This window comes from Thamnophis elegans, chromosome 14 (assembly GCF_009769535.1).
Source record: "Thamnophis elegans isolate rThaEle1 chromosome 14, rThaEle1.pri, whole genome shotgun sequence".
Classification (NCBI taxonomy): domain Eukaryota; kingdom Metazoa; phylum Chordata; class Lepidosauria; order Squamata; family Colubridae; genus Thamnophis; species Thamnophis elegans.
Genome location: NC_045554.1, coordinates 37,298,740 through 37,314,013, shown reverse-complemented (window position 1 = coordinate 37,314,013; position 15,274 = coordinate 37,298,740). Strand labels below are relative to the sequence as shown.

Genomic DNA, 15,274 nt, shown 5'->3' with positions numbered 1-15,274 from the left:
TATGCATCTCATAAATGTATTGCTTTAGATTCTAAACCTCTGGAAAGAAAATTCTCTACTACGAAATGGCTGCTTTGCAAACCGCTGCCAGTGACATCTAGAAGTATTCAGACTAGTAGGGCTAGTCTTCTCTTTCTTACGGGTTCAGGTGAACCAGTAGCGGCGGCTGGAGGCTCCATCTACCTGCCCCGACGTAATGCGCAACCTTCTGCACATGCGAGCATGCTCACGCGAACCGGTAGCGAAGGTAAACGAATCCCACCACTGATTCAGACATATCACTGGGACCTGCAGTTTGAAAGAGTCTGGTTGAGCAATATTTTATGGGCGCACCAGACAGATGACCTGAAGCAAGGAGAATTGGAGCACATGAGCAGAGCATGCTATAATGAGCCTTGAAGAGAGAAATCTGCATTGCCTTTGATGAGAATGTTTTCTTTCAATTGCAGGGAAGCAAAATCTTGGTTGTCTCACAAGGACACAAGATCTCCTTCCCAGTTAATAAAAGTGCCCGTGTTTTCTCAGAGAGACGGCCAGAGGGTGTTGAGAATAGCTCGCAAACTCTGCTCGATTTTCATTGGGGGTGTTCCCTGGAGGAAAAAACAAACAAACAGGCAAGAGATGAAAGAAGTTGGTAGTGAAAATGCCTAAAGGCCTAGTAAACATCGACTGGGAGATTCAAGGCAATTAAAATGATCACAAAATTATTGAACAGATATGCTTTTACGTCACCCTCAAAATTAACAGAACTATTCATGACCCAAATTATATGTTGCCCATGGTGAGAGGGATGGCATATAAATTTAATAAACAAATACATTGGCCACTGCATCATAAAGAACCACTGGAAGTTTACAGAATTGAAGAGGCTCAACTTCACATGACTGGTTTTTGTCTAGTGCAGTGGTAGGCAACCTTTTTCTACCTACCGCCCACTAATGGATCTTTCTTGATGGAAAAATTTCCCTACCGCCCACCACCTTTTGCGCAAGTGTGGAACATGAGCATATTCCTTTTTTTCAGACCATGGTTCTAAATTTGTTTCACAATTTAACAACTACTTTTACTCTTACGTTTGATCTGCACTCCACACAGTGCTTGTTTTCCTTCCTCTTTTCCCTTTTAGTACAAACACCAAAAACAATGCTGTATTAGGTGCCAATTTTTATTATGTGTCACCATCAAACAAAATTCCTTTTCCTGCCTCCTCCTTCTTTACCTTTCTTATAGTATTTCACTATATCAAGGATCTCTTTTTCCCTTTTTATTTCTCCTTCTTCCTTTACTTATTCTTTCTTTATTTTATAAGATAACAAAACTTAATTTATGAGCCAGACTAAACACTGTTGACTCTCCTCCCTTTATTTATCCCCTTTTCTCTATTTTCTTCCCTTTTTGTTATTTTTTTTATCTTTTCCTTTTTATCTCCTTTTTTTAACCTTCCTTAGGGCAATGTACAAAAGTAAGGCTGAGCTAGTTAGCCCACTTATTATTATTAGCTAACACAATTCTCTCCTGCCTATAACTTTTCTTTCTCCTATTTTGCAACTGCTCTGCTCCACTTTATTTTATAAGATAACAAAACTTATCTGCCTGTCCCTGCTATCAGTTTCCATTCTCCTCTTCCTCTTCCCGCCTGTTAGCTTGTTTGCGTGCACGGCACGTTGGTTATTGATGTGTGCCTCGCGCTTGCCCAGTCACTCAAAAGGAGGTTTTAACCTCCAAAGTCCCTACCGCCCACCTGAAAATCCCGAAACACCCACTAGTCGGCAGTAGGGACCAGGTGATGACCCATAGTGTAGTGCAGTGTTTCCCAAAGTGTGGTATGGCGTACCCCCAGGGGTACGGGAAGAGTTTGGTGGGTACGCGGTGCAACCGGAGTTTGGTGGGGATCACGTGGGAATATCACAACAGGAGAAGATATCTTGAATGTTATGAATACATTTATGCAAGAGAACAAAATTGATTGGAATAGATGTGTTGGAATAAGCACAGATGGAGCAAAAAGTATGGTCAGAATTAATAAAGGACTCGATGCAAGAATTCAAAATGTTGCTCCAAATGTCATATCCACACATTGTTGCATACTCAGAGAGGCTTTGGCAACACATAAGATGCCCGCTGATCTACAGAAAGTTCTGGGTGAAAGCGTGAAAATCATTAACTACATTTTTTATGTTGTTATGAGGGGTACTCAGCGTTTTTTATGAGGGTACTCAGCGTTACGAAAATTAGACGGGGTACACATATGTCAAAAGTTTGGGAAACACTGGTCTAGTGTATATATTGAATACAGTGGTACCTTGGTACTCAACTGCTTTGAAACTGATCGAATTTGATGCGCAATGCATTTTTACGCCAAAAATTTGCCCCAGTACTCATTCTGTTTGGTACTCAATGCACAAACTTGGACTTGTTGATGTTGGCTGCCTTCTGACTCACTACACTATTCCTTATGGGAAGAATTGATTTGGTACTCATCATTTTTGGTATTCATTGTGCCTCCGGGAAGTGAGTGCCGAGGTACCCCTGTAATTTTTTTTAAAAAAACCTAACCAATAGCAGCTACCAAATTGGCTGATAGCGATGTAGAAAAGTTGATGCCAAAATGTAATATTCTGCTGATCACAGAAATGATTAGATTCCTTCAGGACCATACTGAAACCTCTCGTGGGACCACAGAATCCCATGGTATTTCATGGTGTATGGCACGTATTATTTCAGACGAAGCCTGATTTAAGATAACACGACAGTATCTCACGAAAACCCAAGCGCTACGTCCTGAAATGGTTTAGAAAAGTAGCTGCTGGACCATCCCTGGAATGGCAAGATCCAGGAAAAGGTTCAGCAAAAGATTCTGGTACTGATAATTTGGTCCATGTTTATTTCCACTGTATAAAATTTAGGTGTCCCCCAGTGGTGGGTTTCAAAATGTTCGAACCTACTCTGTGGGTGTGACCTCCTTTGTGGGAGTGGCGTGCCGCCATGTGACCGGATGGGAGTGGCTTGCCACCCATGTGACCGGATATGAAGATGCCGACGACACTTGTCAGAACCACCTTAAATTACCTCACACACAGCACTGGCATGCATAAGAATATGATGTAAACTTGTTTTTTTTAAAGGCATCTTTGGTTTGTGTTAAAACAACTTCAACACACGCAATGTTCTGATTGCACCACAAACGCAGGAGTCATCCTTACCGTCACAGAGGCACTGAGTTTTATAAATATTAGCATGATAGTGTAGAATAATCATATCCAAGGACCAGTGGTGGGTTTCAAAAAAATTTGGAACCTCTTCTGTAGGTGTGGCCTGCTTTCCGGGTCCACTGGTGGAACCTCTTCTAACCGGTAGATTTGACGAACCGGTTCTACCGAATAGGTGCGAACTGGTATGGAACCCACCTCTGGTGTCCCCCCCTTCCCATGTGCTTACCACTACATTCCCCATGTCAGTCGCTACCCATCCAGGATGCAAGGCAACACACAAGATCTCATCTTTGGCCAGATGCAAGGACTGGCATTTGGAGAGCATATTCAGAGCACACTATGAGGAAGAGAGAGAAGAAGATGATAAATGAATGCTTCATCTCGGTTCTCAAGGATGCCAGACCATTCAAATGTGTTCTTCTCCTACTTGGGATAACAACAGAATTGACATTCTCAGATCATGGGTTCATCTGTACCTTACTACAGCGGTAAGCAATGACGTGGCCCCGTTGCCATTCAAGGACGTTGTGATGGACCCTGCTTCACTGGACATGTTCACGATGGCAGCTTTGCTGCAGCTCATGCCTGTCAGGGGACTTTCTTTAGCTGCTTTCCTCAGCAAAGGAATAAACTCCTGGAGGATGAAAAGAACGAATGAAGGGCAGTCAAACCTTCTGTAAGAAATAGAAGAGGAATAGGAATAGAAAAAGAACAGAACTGGAATGGAGTGGAATAGAATTGAACTGGAACTGGAACAGAAATAGAAATAATAGAAATAGAAATAATAGAAATAGAAATAATAGAAATAGAACAGAATGGAATGGAGTGAAATAGAATAGAATAGAACTGGAATGGAATAGAATAGAATGGAACAGAATGAAACGGGGCGGAATGGAATAAAATAGAATGGAGAATGGAGAATGGAATGGAGAATGGAATGGAATAGAAATAGAACAGAACTGGAATGGAATAGAATAGAATTGAACTGGAACTGGAACTGGAACAGAAACAGAAATAGAAATAATAGAAATAGAAATAATAGAATAGAAATAATAGAATAGAAATAATAGAATAGACTAGAAATAATAGGATAGAAATAATAGAATAGAAATAATAGAATAGAATAGAACAGAATAGAAAAATAGAATAGAACAGAACTGGAATGGAATAGAATAGAATGGAACAGAAATGAAACGGTGCGGAATGGAATAGAATAGAATGGAGAATGGAGAATGGAATGGAGAATGGAATGGAATAGAAATAGAAACAGAACTGGAATGGAATAGAATAGAATTGAACTGGACTGGAACTGGAACAGAAACAGAAATAGAAATAATAGAAATAGAAATAATAGAAATAGAAATAATAGAATAGAAATAATAGAAGAATAGAAATAATAGAAGAATAGAAATAATAGAAGAATAGAATAGAAATAATAGAAAAGAAATAATAGAATAGAAATAATAGAAGAATAGAAATAATAGAAATAGAAATAATAGAAATAATAGAAATAGAAATAGAATAGAATAGAATAGAGTGAAATAGAATAGAATAGAACTGGAATGGAATGGAATGGAATAGAATGGAACAGAATGGAACGGGGCGGATGGAATAGAATAGAATGGAGAATGGAGAATGGAATGGAGAATGGAATGGAATAGAAATAGAACAGAACTGGAATGGAATGGAATAGAATAGAATTGAACTGGAACTGGAACTGGAACAGAAATAGAAATAGAATAATAGAATAGAAATAATAGAATAGAAATAATAGAAATAGAAATATAGAAATAGAATAATAGAAATAGAAATATAGAAATAGAAATAATAGAAATAGAAATAATAGAAATAGAACTAATAGAAACAGAAATAGAAATAATAGAAATAGAAATAATAGAATTAGAAATAGAAATAGAAATAATAGAGGAATAGAAATAGAATAGAAATAGAAATAATAGAAATAGAAATAATAGAAATAGACATAGAACAGAATGGAATAGAGTGGAAATAGAATAGAATAGAACTGGAATGGAATGGAATGGAATAGAATGGAACAGAATGGAACGGGGCGGAATGGAATAGAATAGAATGGAGAATGGAGAATGGAATGGAGAATGGAATGGAATAAAAATAGAACAGAACTGGAAATGGAATAGAATAGAATTGAACTGGAACTGGAACTGGAACTGGAACAGAAATAGAAATAATAGAAATAGAAATAATAGAAATAGAAATATAGAATAGAAATATAGAAATAGAAATATAGAAATAGAATAATAGAAATAGAAATAATAGAAATAGAAATAATAGAAATAGAAATAGAACGAATGGAATAGAGTGAAATAGAATAGAATAGAACTGGAATGGAATGGAATGGAATAGAATGGAACAGAATGGAACGGGGCGGAATGGAATAGAATAGAATGGAGAATGGAGAATGAATGGAGAATGGAATGGAATAAAAATAGAACAGAACTGGAATGGAATAGAATAGAATTGAACTGGAACTGGAACAGAAACAGAAATAGAAATAGAAATAGAAATAGAAATAGAATAGAAAATAGAAATAATAGAAATAGAAATAATAGAAATAGAAATAATAGAAATAGAAATAATAGAAATAGAAATAATAGAAATAGAAATAATAGAAATAGAAATAATAGAAATAGAAATAGAACAGAATGGAATAGAGTGAAATAGAATAGAATAGAACTGGAATGGAATGGAATAGAATGGAACAGAATGGAACGGGGCGGAATGGAATAGAATAGAATGGAGAATGGAGAATGGAATGGAGAATGGAATGGAATAGAAATAGAACAGAACTGGAATGGAATAGAATAGAATTGAACTGGAACTGGAACAGAAACAGAAATAGAAATAGAAATAGAAATAGAAATAGAAATAGAAATAGAAATAGAAATAGAAATAGAAATAATAGAAATAATAGAAATAATAGAAATAATAGAAATAGAAATAATAGAAATAGAAATAATAGAAATAGAAATAATAGAAATAGAAATAATAGAAATAGAAATAGAACAGAACTGGAATGGAATGGAATAGAACAGAACCAAACAGCATTGGAATGGAATGGAATGGTATGGTATGGTATGATATGGTATGGTATCTGTTTAAACTGTTTATTAAGTTTATAGGCTGCCCAATCCCGGAGAACATGGTATGGTATAGAACAGAACAGAACTGGAATGGAACAGAACAGGAATGGAATGGAATAGAATAGAATAGAATAGAATATGGAATGGAGTAGAATAGAATAGAACTGGAATAGAAGAGAAGAGAACCTTGGAGATCTTCTAGTCCGTCCCCCTGCTCAAGCAGGAGAACCTATACAATCTTAAACAAATGACTATCCAGTCTCTTCTTAAAGACCTCCAGTGATGGAGCGCCCACAATTTCTGAAGGCCAGCTGTTCCACTGGTTAATTGTCCTCACCGTTAGGAAGTTTCTCTTTAGTTCCAGTTTGCTTCTCTCTTTGTTCAGTTTCCAACCATTGTTTCTTATCCTTCCTCAGGTGCTTTGGAAACTAAATTGATCCCCTCCTCTTTGTGGAAACCCATCTTCTTTGTGGCAGGAGGGTTGGGACGTCTCCGAATCAATAAAAATTCCACTAAAAGACTCCAAAGATTTGCCAATAATTTACTGGAAAATATCAGAATTGTCCTTTAATCTAACCAAATGGAACCCACAGCATCCCTCTTTCAATCAATACAATTTTTCCATCTTATATCCCTAGTCTATCATAGTCTGAGCAGCTACTGGGCAACATTTCTATTCAGTTCCTGATATCCCATTATTCAAGGAGTTCAGGGAGCTCAGGATTTATTCTTAAAATCATGAATCATGGAAGGAGAGAGAGTGGGCAGAGTGGGAGAGAGTCGACCAAAGTTCTTCAGAGAATTCCTGTTGTGGCCCTTCAGTCTCCAGTGGACCTGGCAGCAGATTCAGACAGTGAGGAGGTTGGGGAAGAACATGGGCCAGTTGTGGAGTCTGGGGAAGGCTCTGATGAGGGCTCTGTGTCGGAGGCAGAGAGGGGCCAGGGCCGTATCCCAGCTATCAGCTGACTTTGGTGTCAGACATCAGTGAGGCAGATGAACAGCTGGAACCTGTTCCCAGTGTGTGCATGCGCAGAGTTGCCAGACGAAGGGAACAACTAAAGAACAGGGGTCGACTTGGGAGTAAGGACAGATGGTGAATGGCCCCTCCCAGAGGAAATAAAAGAGGAACAAAAGGGGAGTGGAGTTTGCAGGAGACAATTAGTTTGCTTAATTGGTTCGTGACTCTCCGAGACTTCTTGCCAAGTTTTGCAGATATCATCCTGGCAGCTCTCCAAGCCAGATAAGGTCTGTGACTGTAAATCCTTCCTTGGAAGACTTTGCTGGATGTGAATGAGCAGAATTCACAGTAAATTAATTAAAGGGTTCTTGTCGGGACAAGGTGTTTGCTTCATGCTTTCTGGAAGCCTAGATTGGAACAATTCCCTGGAAACAGTTCAGCCTCACCCTAGAATTTCTTAATCCAGGGAAAACAAACCCGAACAAGCCAAAACTTCTTGTATGGAATGACTGCATCTACATATTCTTTTTACTCCAAAGGGCCAGAAAGTTTCTTTACCTGGACAACTATCATGGGCCCAATCACATTGGTTCTGTAGGTCTCAGCCATGTTCTCTGGTGTTTCAGTCTCCAGGCTGCTCATATTTACAATCCCGGCATTATTAATCAGGAGGTTCAATCCAGCCCCTTTTAAGCATTCTGTGACTTTGGCTGCGGCGGCCTTGATGCTGGATGGATCAGTTGTGTCTACGGGAAAAAGAAATGTAGGTTGCTCCCTCTCCAACTTTGCAAACCACACAGTGATCCAATAAATATACTTGCATTTTGTTGAGTCAGCTCTTTCTATTTTCTCATCTCTTTATAATAAAACAACTTTCCTGTAGAAACATGCGAGAATAATCTCAAGATTGTAGAGACTTGTCACCTCCTTACACTTTTGAAACATGCCCGGTGTTCTTCGGGAAGCCAATAAAGATAAGGGAAGTAGCTGAGTTCATGCCTTTTATTAAACTATGGATGGCATAAAGCTTTGACCTGAAGCCATAATTTACCAAAATCATGCCCCAACCACTCCACTCCGAAATAGAAAGCATGTATGAAAGCAGCATGATTGATAGGTTTCTGTGTTATGTTACTGAATTAATTAATGTTTGTAACTCTGTTTTACAGCTTAGCATATCACAAATGGGACGCGGTGGCTCAGTGGCTTAAAACACTGAGCTTGTCGATCAGAAAGGTCAGCAGTTTGGCGGTTCGAATCGCTAGCGGCGTATAACGGAGTGAGCTCCCGTTACTGGTCCCAGCTTCTGCCATCCTAGCAGTTCGAAAGCATGTAAAAATACAAGTAGAAAAATAGGGACCACCTTGTTCTGTGCACCTTTGGCATTTAGTCATGCCGGCCACATGAAGACAGAGATCTCTTCGGACAGCGCTGGCTCTTCGGTTTGGAAATAGAGATGAGCACCGCCCCCTAGAGTCGGGAAAGACTAGCACATATGTGCAAAGGGAACCCTTAAAGCCTACTAAATTGCAATTCACATAAATAGATGATACAGAAATGTTGTTTGGCCAGTTATGTGACTCAGAGGGGACTGAATGGCTGAAAAACTGAATCAAAGGCTGAATGGTGCATCTAGGTGAAAGGTGAATCATCACCGTTATTAGATATGCAAACCACTAAACTCACCGCCGAGCTTTGGGTGAGAGTTCCTCCCAATAATACCCCCAAAATTGCTGCTAATACCATATATACATTTGACAGAAATGGAAGAGAAAGTACCCTGTTTCCCCAAAAATAAGACCTCTCCGGATAATAAGGCCAATCAGGTTTTTGAGCGCATGTGATGAAATAAGCCCTCCCTGAAAATATTGCAACACAGCAGCAGCCATGAGGTAATCATGCTCTTCTCCCACTGCACCCCAGTGGTGGGTTTCAAAAATTGTTTGAACCTACTCTGTGGGTGTGGCCTCCTTTGTGGGAGTGGCTTGCCGCCCATGTGACCGGATATGAAGATGCCGACAACACTTGTCAGAACCACCTTAAATTACCTCACACACAGCGCTGGCATGCGTAAGAATATGATGTAAACTTGTTTTTTAAAAGGCATCTTTGGTTTGCGTTAAAACAACTTCAACACACGCAATGTTCTGATTGCACCACAAACGCATTAGTCATCCTTACCTTTCACAGAGGCACTGAGTTTTAGAAATATGAGCATGATAGTGTAGAATAATCATATCCAAGGACCAGTGGTGGGTTTCAAAAAAATTTGGAACCTCTTCTGTAGGTGTGGCCTGCTTTCCGGGTCTACTGGTGGAACCTCTTCTAAGTGGTTCGGTAGATTTGACGAACCGGTTCTACCGAACAGGTGCGAACTGGTAGGAAGCCACCTGTGCCTGCACCTCAAAACTAATAAGACCTTCCAGAAAATAAGTCCAAGCGCTTATTTCAAGGGTCAAGAGAAAGTAAGACCCTGTCTTATTTTTGGGGAAACATGGTACAAAAAGTCATCAGTTACTGCTTCGATACTGATCTTCCAATGCATATGCTGAGCAGAATGCTTGTTTCTTTGTTTGGTAGCAGATTGAGCTGTTTCTGGAATCCATTTTTTGAATTCTGCCTAAATTGCATAAACTACCAATTGTAATGCAAGGCAATGTTTATCTGCCCTGAGGTGAGGTGTATGGAAATATTGTTTACTTGGCATGCGAATCTACTGTGTTGCTGAATTTCAGTTATTTTCCCTCTGAGATAAAGAAGGAACCAAAGGGATTATCAGAACACATACCCAATGCCATGACGACAATTTGCGGGTGTTCAGCAGCCAAATTCTTCAGGTCCTGAAAGGAAAAACAAAATCACAAACTTAGTGCCTTTTACTTTACAGCTAACCACGGCAAATACGTTTCCACCACATTTTTCTTCTTCTTCATATGTTAGTCGATCTTTTCCATGGGCACAATCTGCAGGGAAGTCATTGAGAAAGGAGGAAATGACTGGAAACAAGTATTAGAAGTGAGCAATTAGGCAGCAACTTTCATATCAGAATAGTTTTCTATCCCTTTCAGGAATTTAATCTGTGCCAGAGCTCACTGTAACAGCATTGCCAAAAAGGCATTAAGAGTTGTTAACTTAATCTTGCGCAGTTTCTTCTCTGGTAATATTGAACTGCAAATTAGGGCATAGAAAACTTTTGCTAGACCAATTCTTGAATATAGCTCATCTGTCTGGAACCTGCATTGCATATCAGACATGAATACAATCGAACGAATCCAGAGGTATTTCACGAGAAGAGTCCTCCGTTCCTCTGCTTGCAAGAGAATCCCTTATGCCACCAGACTTTAAATTTGGGCTTAGACAATTTAGAACTTTGCCATCTGCGATCCGACCTAAACGTAGTACATAAATTATCTGCTACAATGTCCTACCTGTCAATGACTACTTCAGCTTCAACCACAACAATACATGAGCTCACAATGGATACAAACTTATGGTAAACCGCTCCAAACCTGATTGCAGAAAACATAACTTCAGCAAAAGAGTGGTCAACACCTGGAATGCTCTACCTGACACGGTGGTTTCTTCCCCAAATCCCCAAAACTTTAACCTTAGACTGTCTACTGTCGACTTCACCCCATTCCTAAGAGGTCTTTAAGGGGCAGGTATAAGCGCACCGGGTGGGTTTCAACCGGTTCGCGGCGGTCCCCGCGAACCGGTTGGTTGGCGAACCCGGAAGTAAGTAACTTCCGGGAACGGCGAAGGGCCCACCCGCCCGCCTGCGCTCCTTACCGGTCTTTGAAGGCTTCTGCACTTCCACGCAGGCGCATGGCACATACAGCGCCTGCGCAAGTCTCCGCGAGCAGCTGGAGCATCGCGCAGGCGCTAAGACGCATGCGTGAACTGCACGCGTGCACGAGGACGCCGCCGGCCCCGTTCCAACCGAACTGGTTGGAACGGGATTAGCAACCCACCCCTGAAGCACACCTGTCCTAATATTCCTAATATCCCCTTGTATTTGCATTCATTTCATGCATTCATAATCATGTTTATACTTATATCTGTTATGTAATCGTGCAAGGTAAATAAATAAAATAATATTTTTTCCTTTTCATTGTGATAGGTTTGTGCCACCTGGTGGTACCACGGACTCCAAAACAAGGCCTGTGCTAAAGAATACAGAGACTTAGCAAACAATTTACCTGAAGAAAATATAAGAACTGCTAGATGAGGCTACAAGAAAGAGAAAATGCCAGGAGAAACAGAGTAAGGTCATGGTAATGATTGCTGGAAGCCACGAACAAAGATGTTCTGACTCTGAGGAGATTTGAAGGCAGTTGAGGAAAAGCTGAACAGAAAGCAGGGGGCAACTAATCCCACTGATGATATAGCGTGAGATTACAAGACCTCAAGGAGGCGCACTGCGTGAGAGGCAATTCTGGTAAATAGCGTCCCTTGTGTCGCAAAGCCTCAGGAGCGAGTAAAGAACTGAAAAAGAACTACAAGAGTTTTACAGCGAGTTCAGGGATAGCAAGAGCTGTCGAAGAACAAAAAATCCTTAGTCCCGAGCAGCACATTTTGCAAGGGGCTTATTTGAACTAGGATAACAAAAACAAATCGTGATAAAATTCCGCATGGGCTCTTAAGATTTATAAATAATGCAGCCATTGTAAGTATCTTCCAGTCGATTGATTGGAGAGATTAGGCTCACCATTATCCTCCTCTCCTGAATTCTGCAAAGAGAAGCATCCTAAAGACATTTTAAATATAACCAGTCTTCATTTAACAAACATAGATAGATAGATAGTTAGATAGATAGATAGATAGATAGATAGATAGATAGATAGATAGATAGATAGATAGATAGATATAGAGATTAGAATACACACACACACACACACACACACACACACACACACACACACACACACACACACACACACACACACACATATATATATATATATATATATATATATATATATATATATATATATATATAATTTGTGCTGATAAATAAATAAAGGGAGACTAGTATATTTCAAGTTATTTAGCTGTCATCAGCTAGCCATACCCTTTGGGCATACCAGGAGTTGTGACACAATACATATACATATACATATACATATACATATACATATACATATACATATACATATACATATACATATACATATACATATACATATACATATACATATACATATACATATACATATACATATACATATACATATACTACATATACATATACTACATATACATATACTACATATACATATACTACATATACATACACACACACACACACACAAACACACACATACTGTGTCACAACCCCTGGTATGCCCAAATATGGGAGGAGGCATACTGCTTCCTTTCTCTGTCTATCAGCTCATCACAAGAAACCATTATTTTTACTGTTGCCTTTGTTACATTTGTGTTGCATTTGTGCTGATAAATAATATCTATACTAGTCTCCCTTTATCAGTACAAATGCAACATATATATATATATATATATATATATATATATATATATATATATATATATATATATGCGTATGCGTATGCGTATGCGTATGCGTATGCGTATGCGTATGCGTATGCGTATATATTGTATATATTATATGTATATGTATTTTGTATACAAAATGTAACAAAAGGCAACAGTAAAAATATTGGGTTTCTGCCTGGATGGTCTCTTGTGACGAGCCGAAGGACAGAGAATGGAAGTAGTGATCTTCCTCTCATATTTGGGCATACCGGGGGTTGTAAAAATCTAATAGATGTGTGCGTGTGTGTGTGTGTGTGTGTGTGTGTGTGTGTATTTCTCCATCACGTCAAACCCAATCATGCCTGCACCATCACTACCTAAGAGACAAGCAAATTTCTATTACAGAAAAAGAAAAAAAAAACCTTTATTCTTCCCACATTCAAGTTAAGGCACCCCAGGCCTCACCTGAGCACGAGGTCCAGACGGGTCCCGGCAAGTTGCAAAGATCCATTTCGGGGGGTTGCTTTTCTTTGCCAGCTGCCTGACCAGCTCCAAGCCAAGTCCGCGGTTAGAGCCAGTCACCAGAACGCTGTGGGGATTCAGGTGATCCATCTCTCTTGCCAGCCCAGGCCAACTAAGAAATTGCCTTGTGCACCTCCTTAAATATTGCCACAACTGAGCCAGTACTTTCACCCACGATATTTAACTTGGAAACAATATATCTGAAGGGAATCTGGAAGGAGGGATTTGGCAAACACCTCCAGGGTTTTTCTCAATTATGCATTAGTAGGGTTTCTTTCCCTTCCCCCCCCCTCCATTCTGTGCAGCTGTTTCTCTTTTGGCATGTTCAGGTGGGCGTGTTTTTATTTAAAGAACATCTTCTGTGTTTCCTGCCCTGAAAAAAAAGGGCTTAAACTTAAAGCAATTAAACCCATCAAACCCAAGATGGTTTTAGGCTGAAAATCTGAATGCTTTCTGGATTAAAATAGCATCTATTCTCAGATACACATAGGTAATTTGGAAGGTCTTGTTGTATTCGGGTCTTTTCCCGCGTAAGATTGAGATTGTCTTGGCAACATTTCGGTGAGGTCCCACTCGCCATCTTCAGGCTGGTGTTTTCTTTTGTGTTGTAATGACCTGGGTAGTGGGAGGGGTTTGTTTGTTGACTAGGGCTGGTTTTGAAGCCAGCCCTAGTCAACAAATGAACCCCACCCATGCTTGTGAAATACAACTTCTAATCAGTGAAGATTAGAAGTGAAGTGAAGATTAGATTTGCATTCCTAATCCAAAAAAAGTGGCTGGCTGGTCATGTTGTGGTCCACCAGCTGCCAGAGGAGCTGGCTCAGATGACGAGGAAGTTGGGGAGGAACCTGAGCCAGTTCTGGAGTCTGGGGAAGGTTCTGATGGATGCTCTGCATTGGACACGGAGATAGAGCCCAGGGACATCTGGATTTTCCCAGCCACCAGAGAGGCAACTGCCTTTTGGAGGCTGAGATGAGTGAGGAGGAGGAAGAACAGCTGGGGCCTGTTCCAGACACGTGTATGCACAGAGCAGTTAGGAGAGTGAACAACGGAGGACAAGGAGTTGACCCGGGAAGCAAAGGACACGTGGACGCTGAATGGCCCCTCCCTGGCTGGGGAATAAATAGAAATAGTGGTTGTTGTAGTAAACAACAGTTTGCATTTCTGAAGATTTTGCTCATGGGGTTTTGTGCCTCAGAGACTGCTTGCCAGAACTTAATCTGCAGCCTTTCGGCTGGGAGCGCACCGCCTTGCAATTATTGCAAGGAACTGCTAAGGTCTGTTATTGCTGTTAACTCTTTGAAGTTAGAGCCGAGGTGGCGCAGTGGTTAGGGTGCAGTACTGCAGGCCACTTCAGCTGACTGTTATCTGCAGTTCAGTGGTTCAAATCTCACCGGCTCAAGGTTGACTCAGCCTTCCATCCTTCCGAGGTGGGTGAAATGAGGACCCAGACTGTGGGGGCAATAAGCTGACTCTGTAAGCCGCTTAGAGAGGGCTGAAAGCCCTATGAAGCAGTATATAAGTCTAACTGCTATTGCTATTGCTATTTGAAGGACTATTGCCTGGACCGCTTGGTTTGTGAATGCCATTAATTCACAGGTGATAAATAAAGAGGGGTTTTCCGGGACAAGGAGTCTGTTTCTTGTTTCTGCTACAGCTGGGTCAGAACAGATCAAGTGAGAAAAAAAGGCAAAAGAGTTGTTTCTTAATATTACTCTGCCTTGTTTTTATCGGTTGGAATAGAAAGTAGTTCAGGAGTCGAGACCAAACAAATAATTCCATGCTAATTCCATCGAGTGTCCCAGTTTCCCATCTGCCTTTTCTGTAGGATTCTGATGGAAGAGTTGCAACCAGAAGACAATTAATGAAGGATGGGATCTCTATCAACCATTAATACTAAAATTTGCTTTGACTCTTAGGAGAAGAATTGGTATTGATGTTTGGCAGTAGATAACCAAGAATTTCTGGCT

General features: G+C 40.2%; 1 protein-coding gene across 1 annotated transcript; it reads right to left on the bottom strand.

The window, feature by feature from the left end:
- Window positions 1–247: 247 nt before the first annotated feature.
- LOC116518072 (C-factor-like) lies at window positions 248–13,408 on the bottom strand. Its single transcript, XM_032231314.1, is given in 7 exon segments — window positions 248–590; window positions 3,439–3,549; window positions 3,689–3,732; window positions 3,735–3,846; window positions 7,848–8,035; window positions 10,078–10,129; window positions 13,248–13,408. Coding segments are annotated over 7 exon segments (723 nt in total). The 5' UTR covers window positions 13,395–13,408; the 3' UTR covers window positions 248–521.
- Between the last annotated feature and the right edge of the window lie 1,866 nt (window positions 13,409–15,274).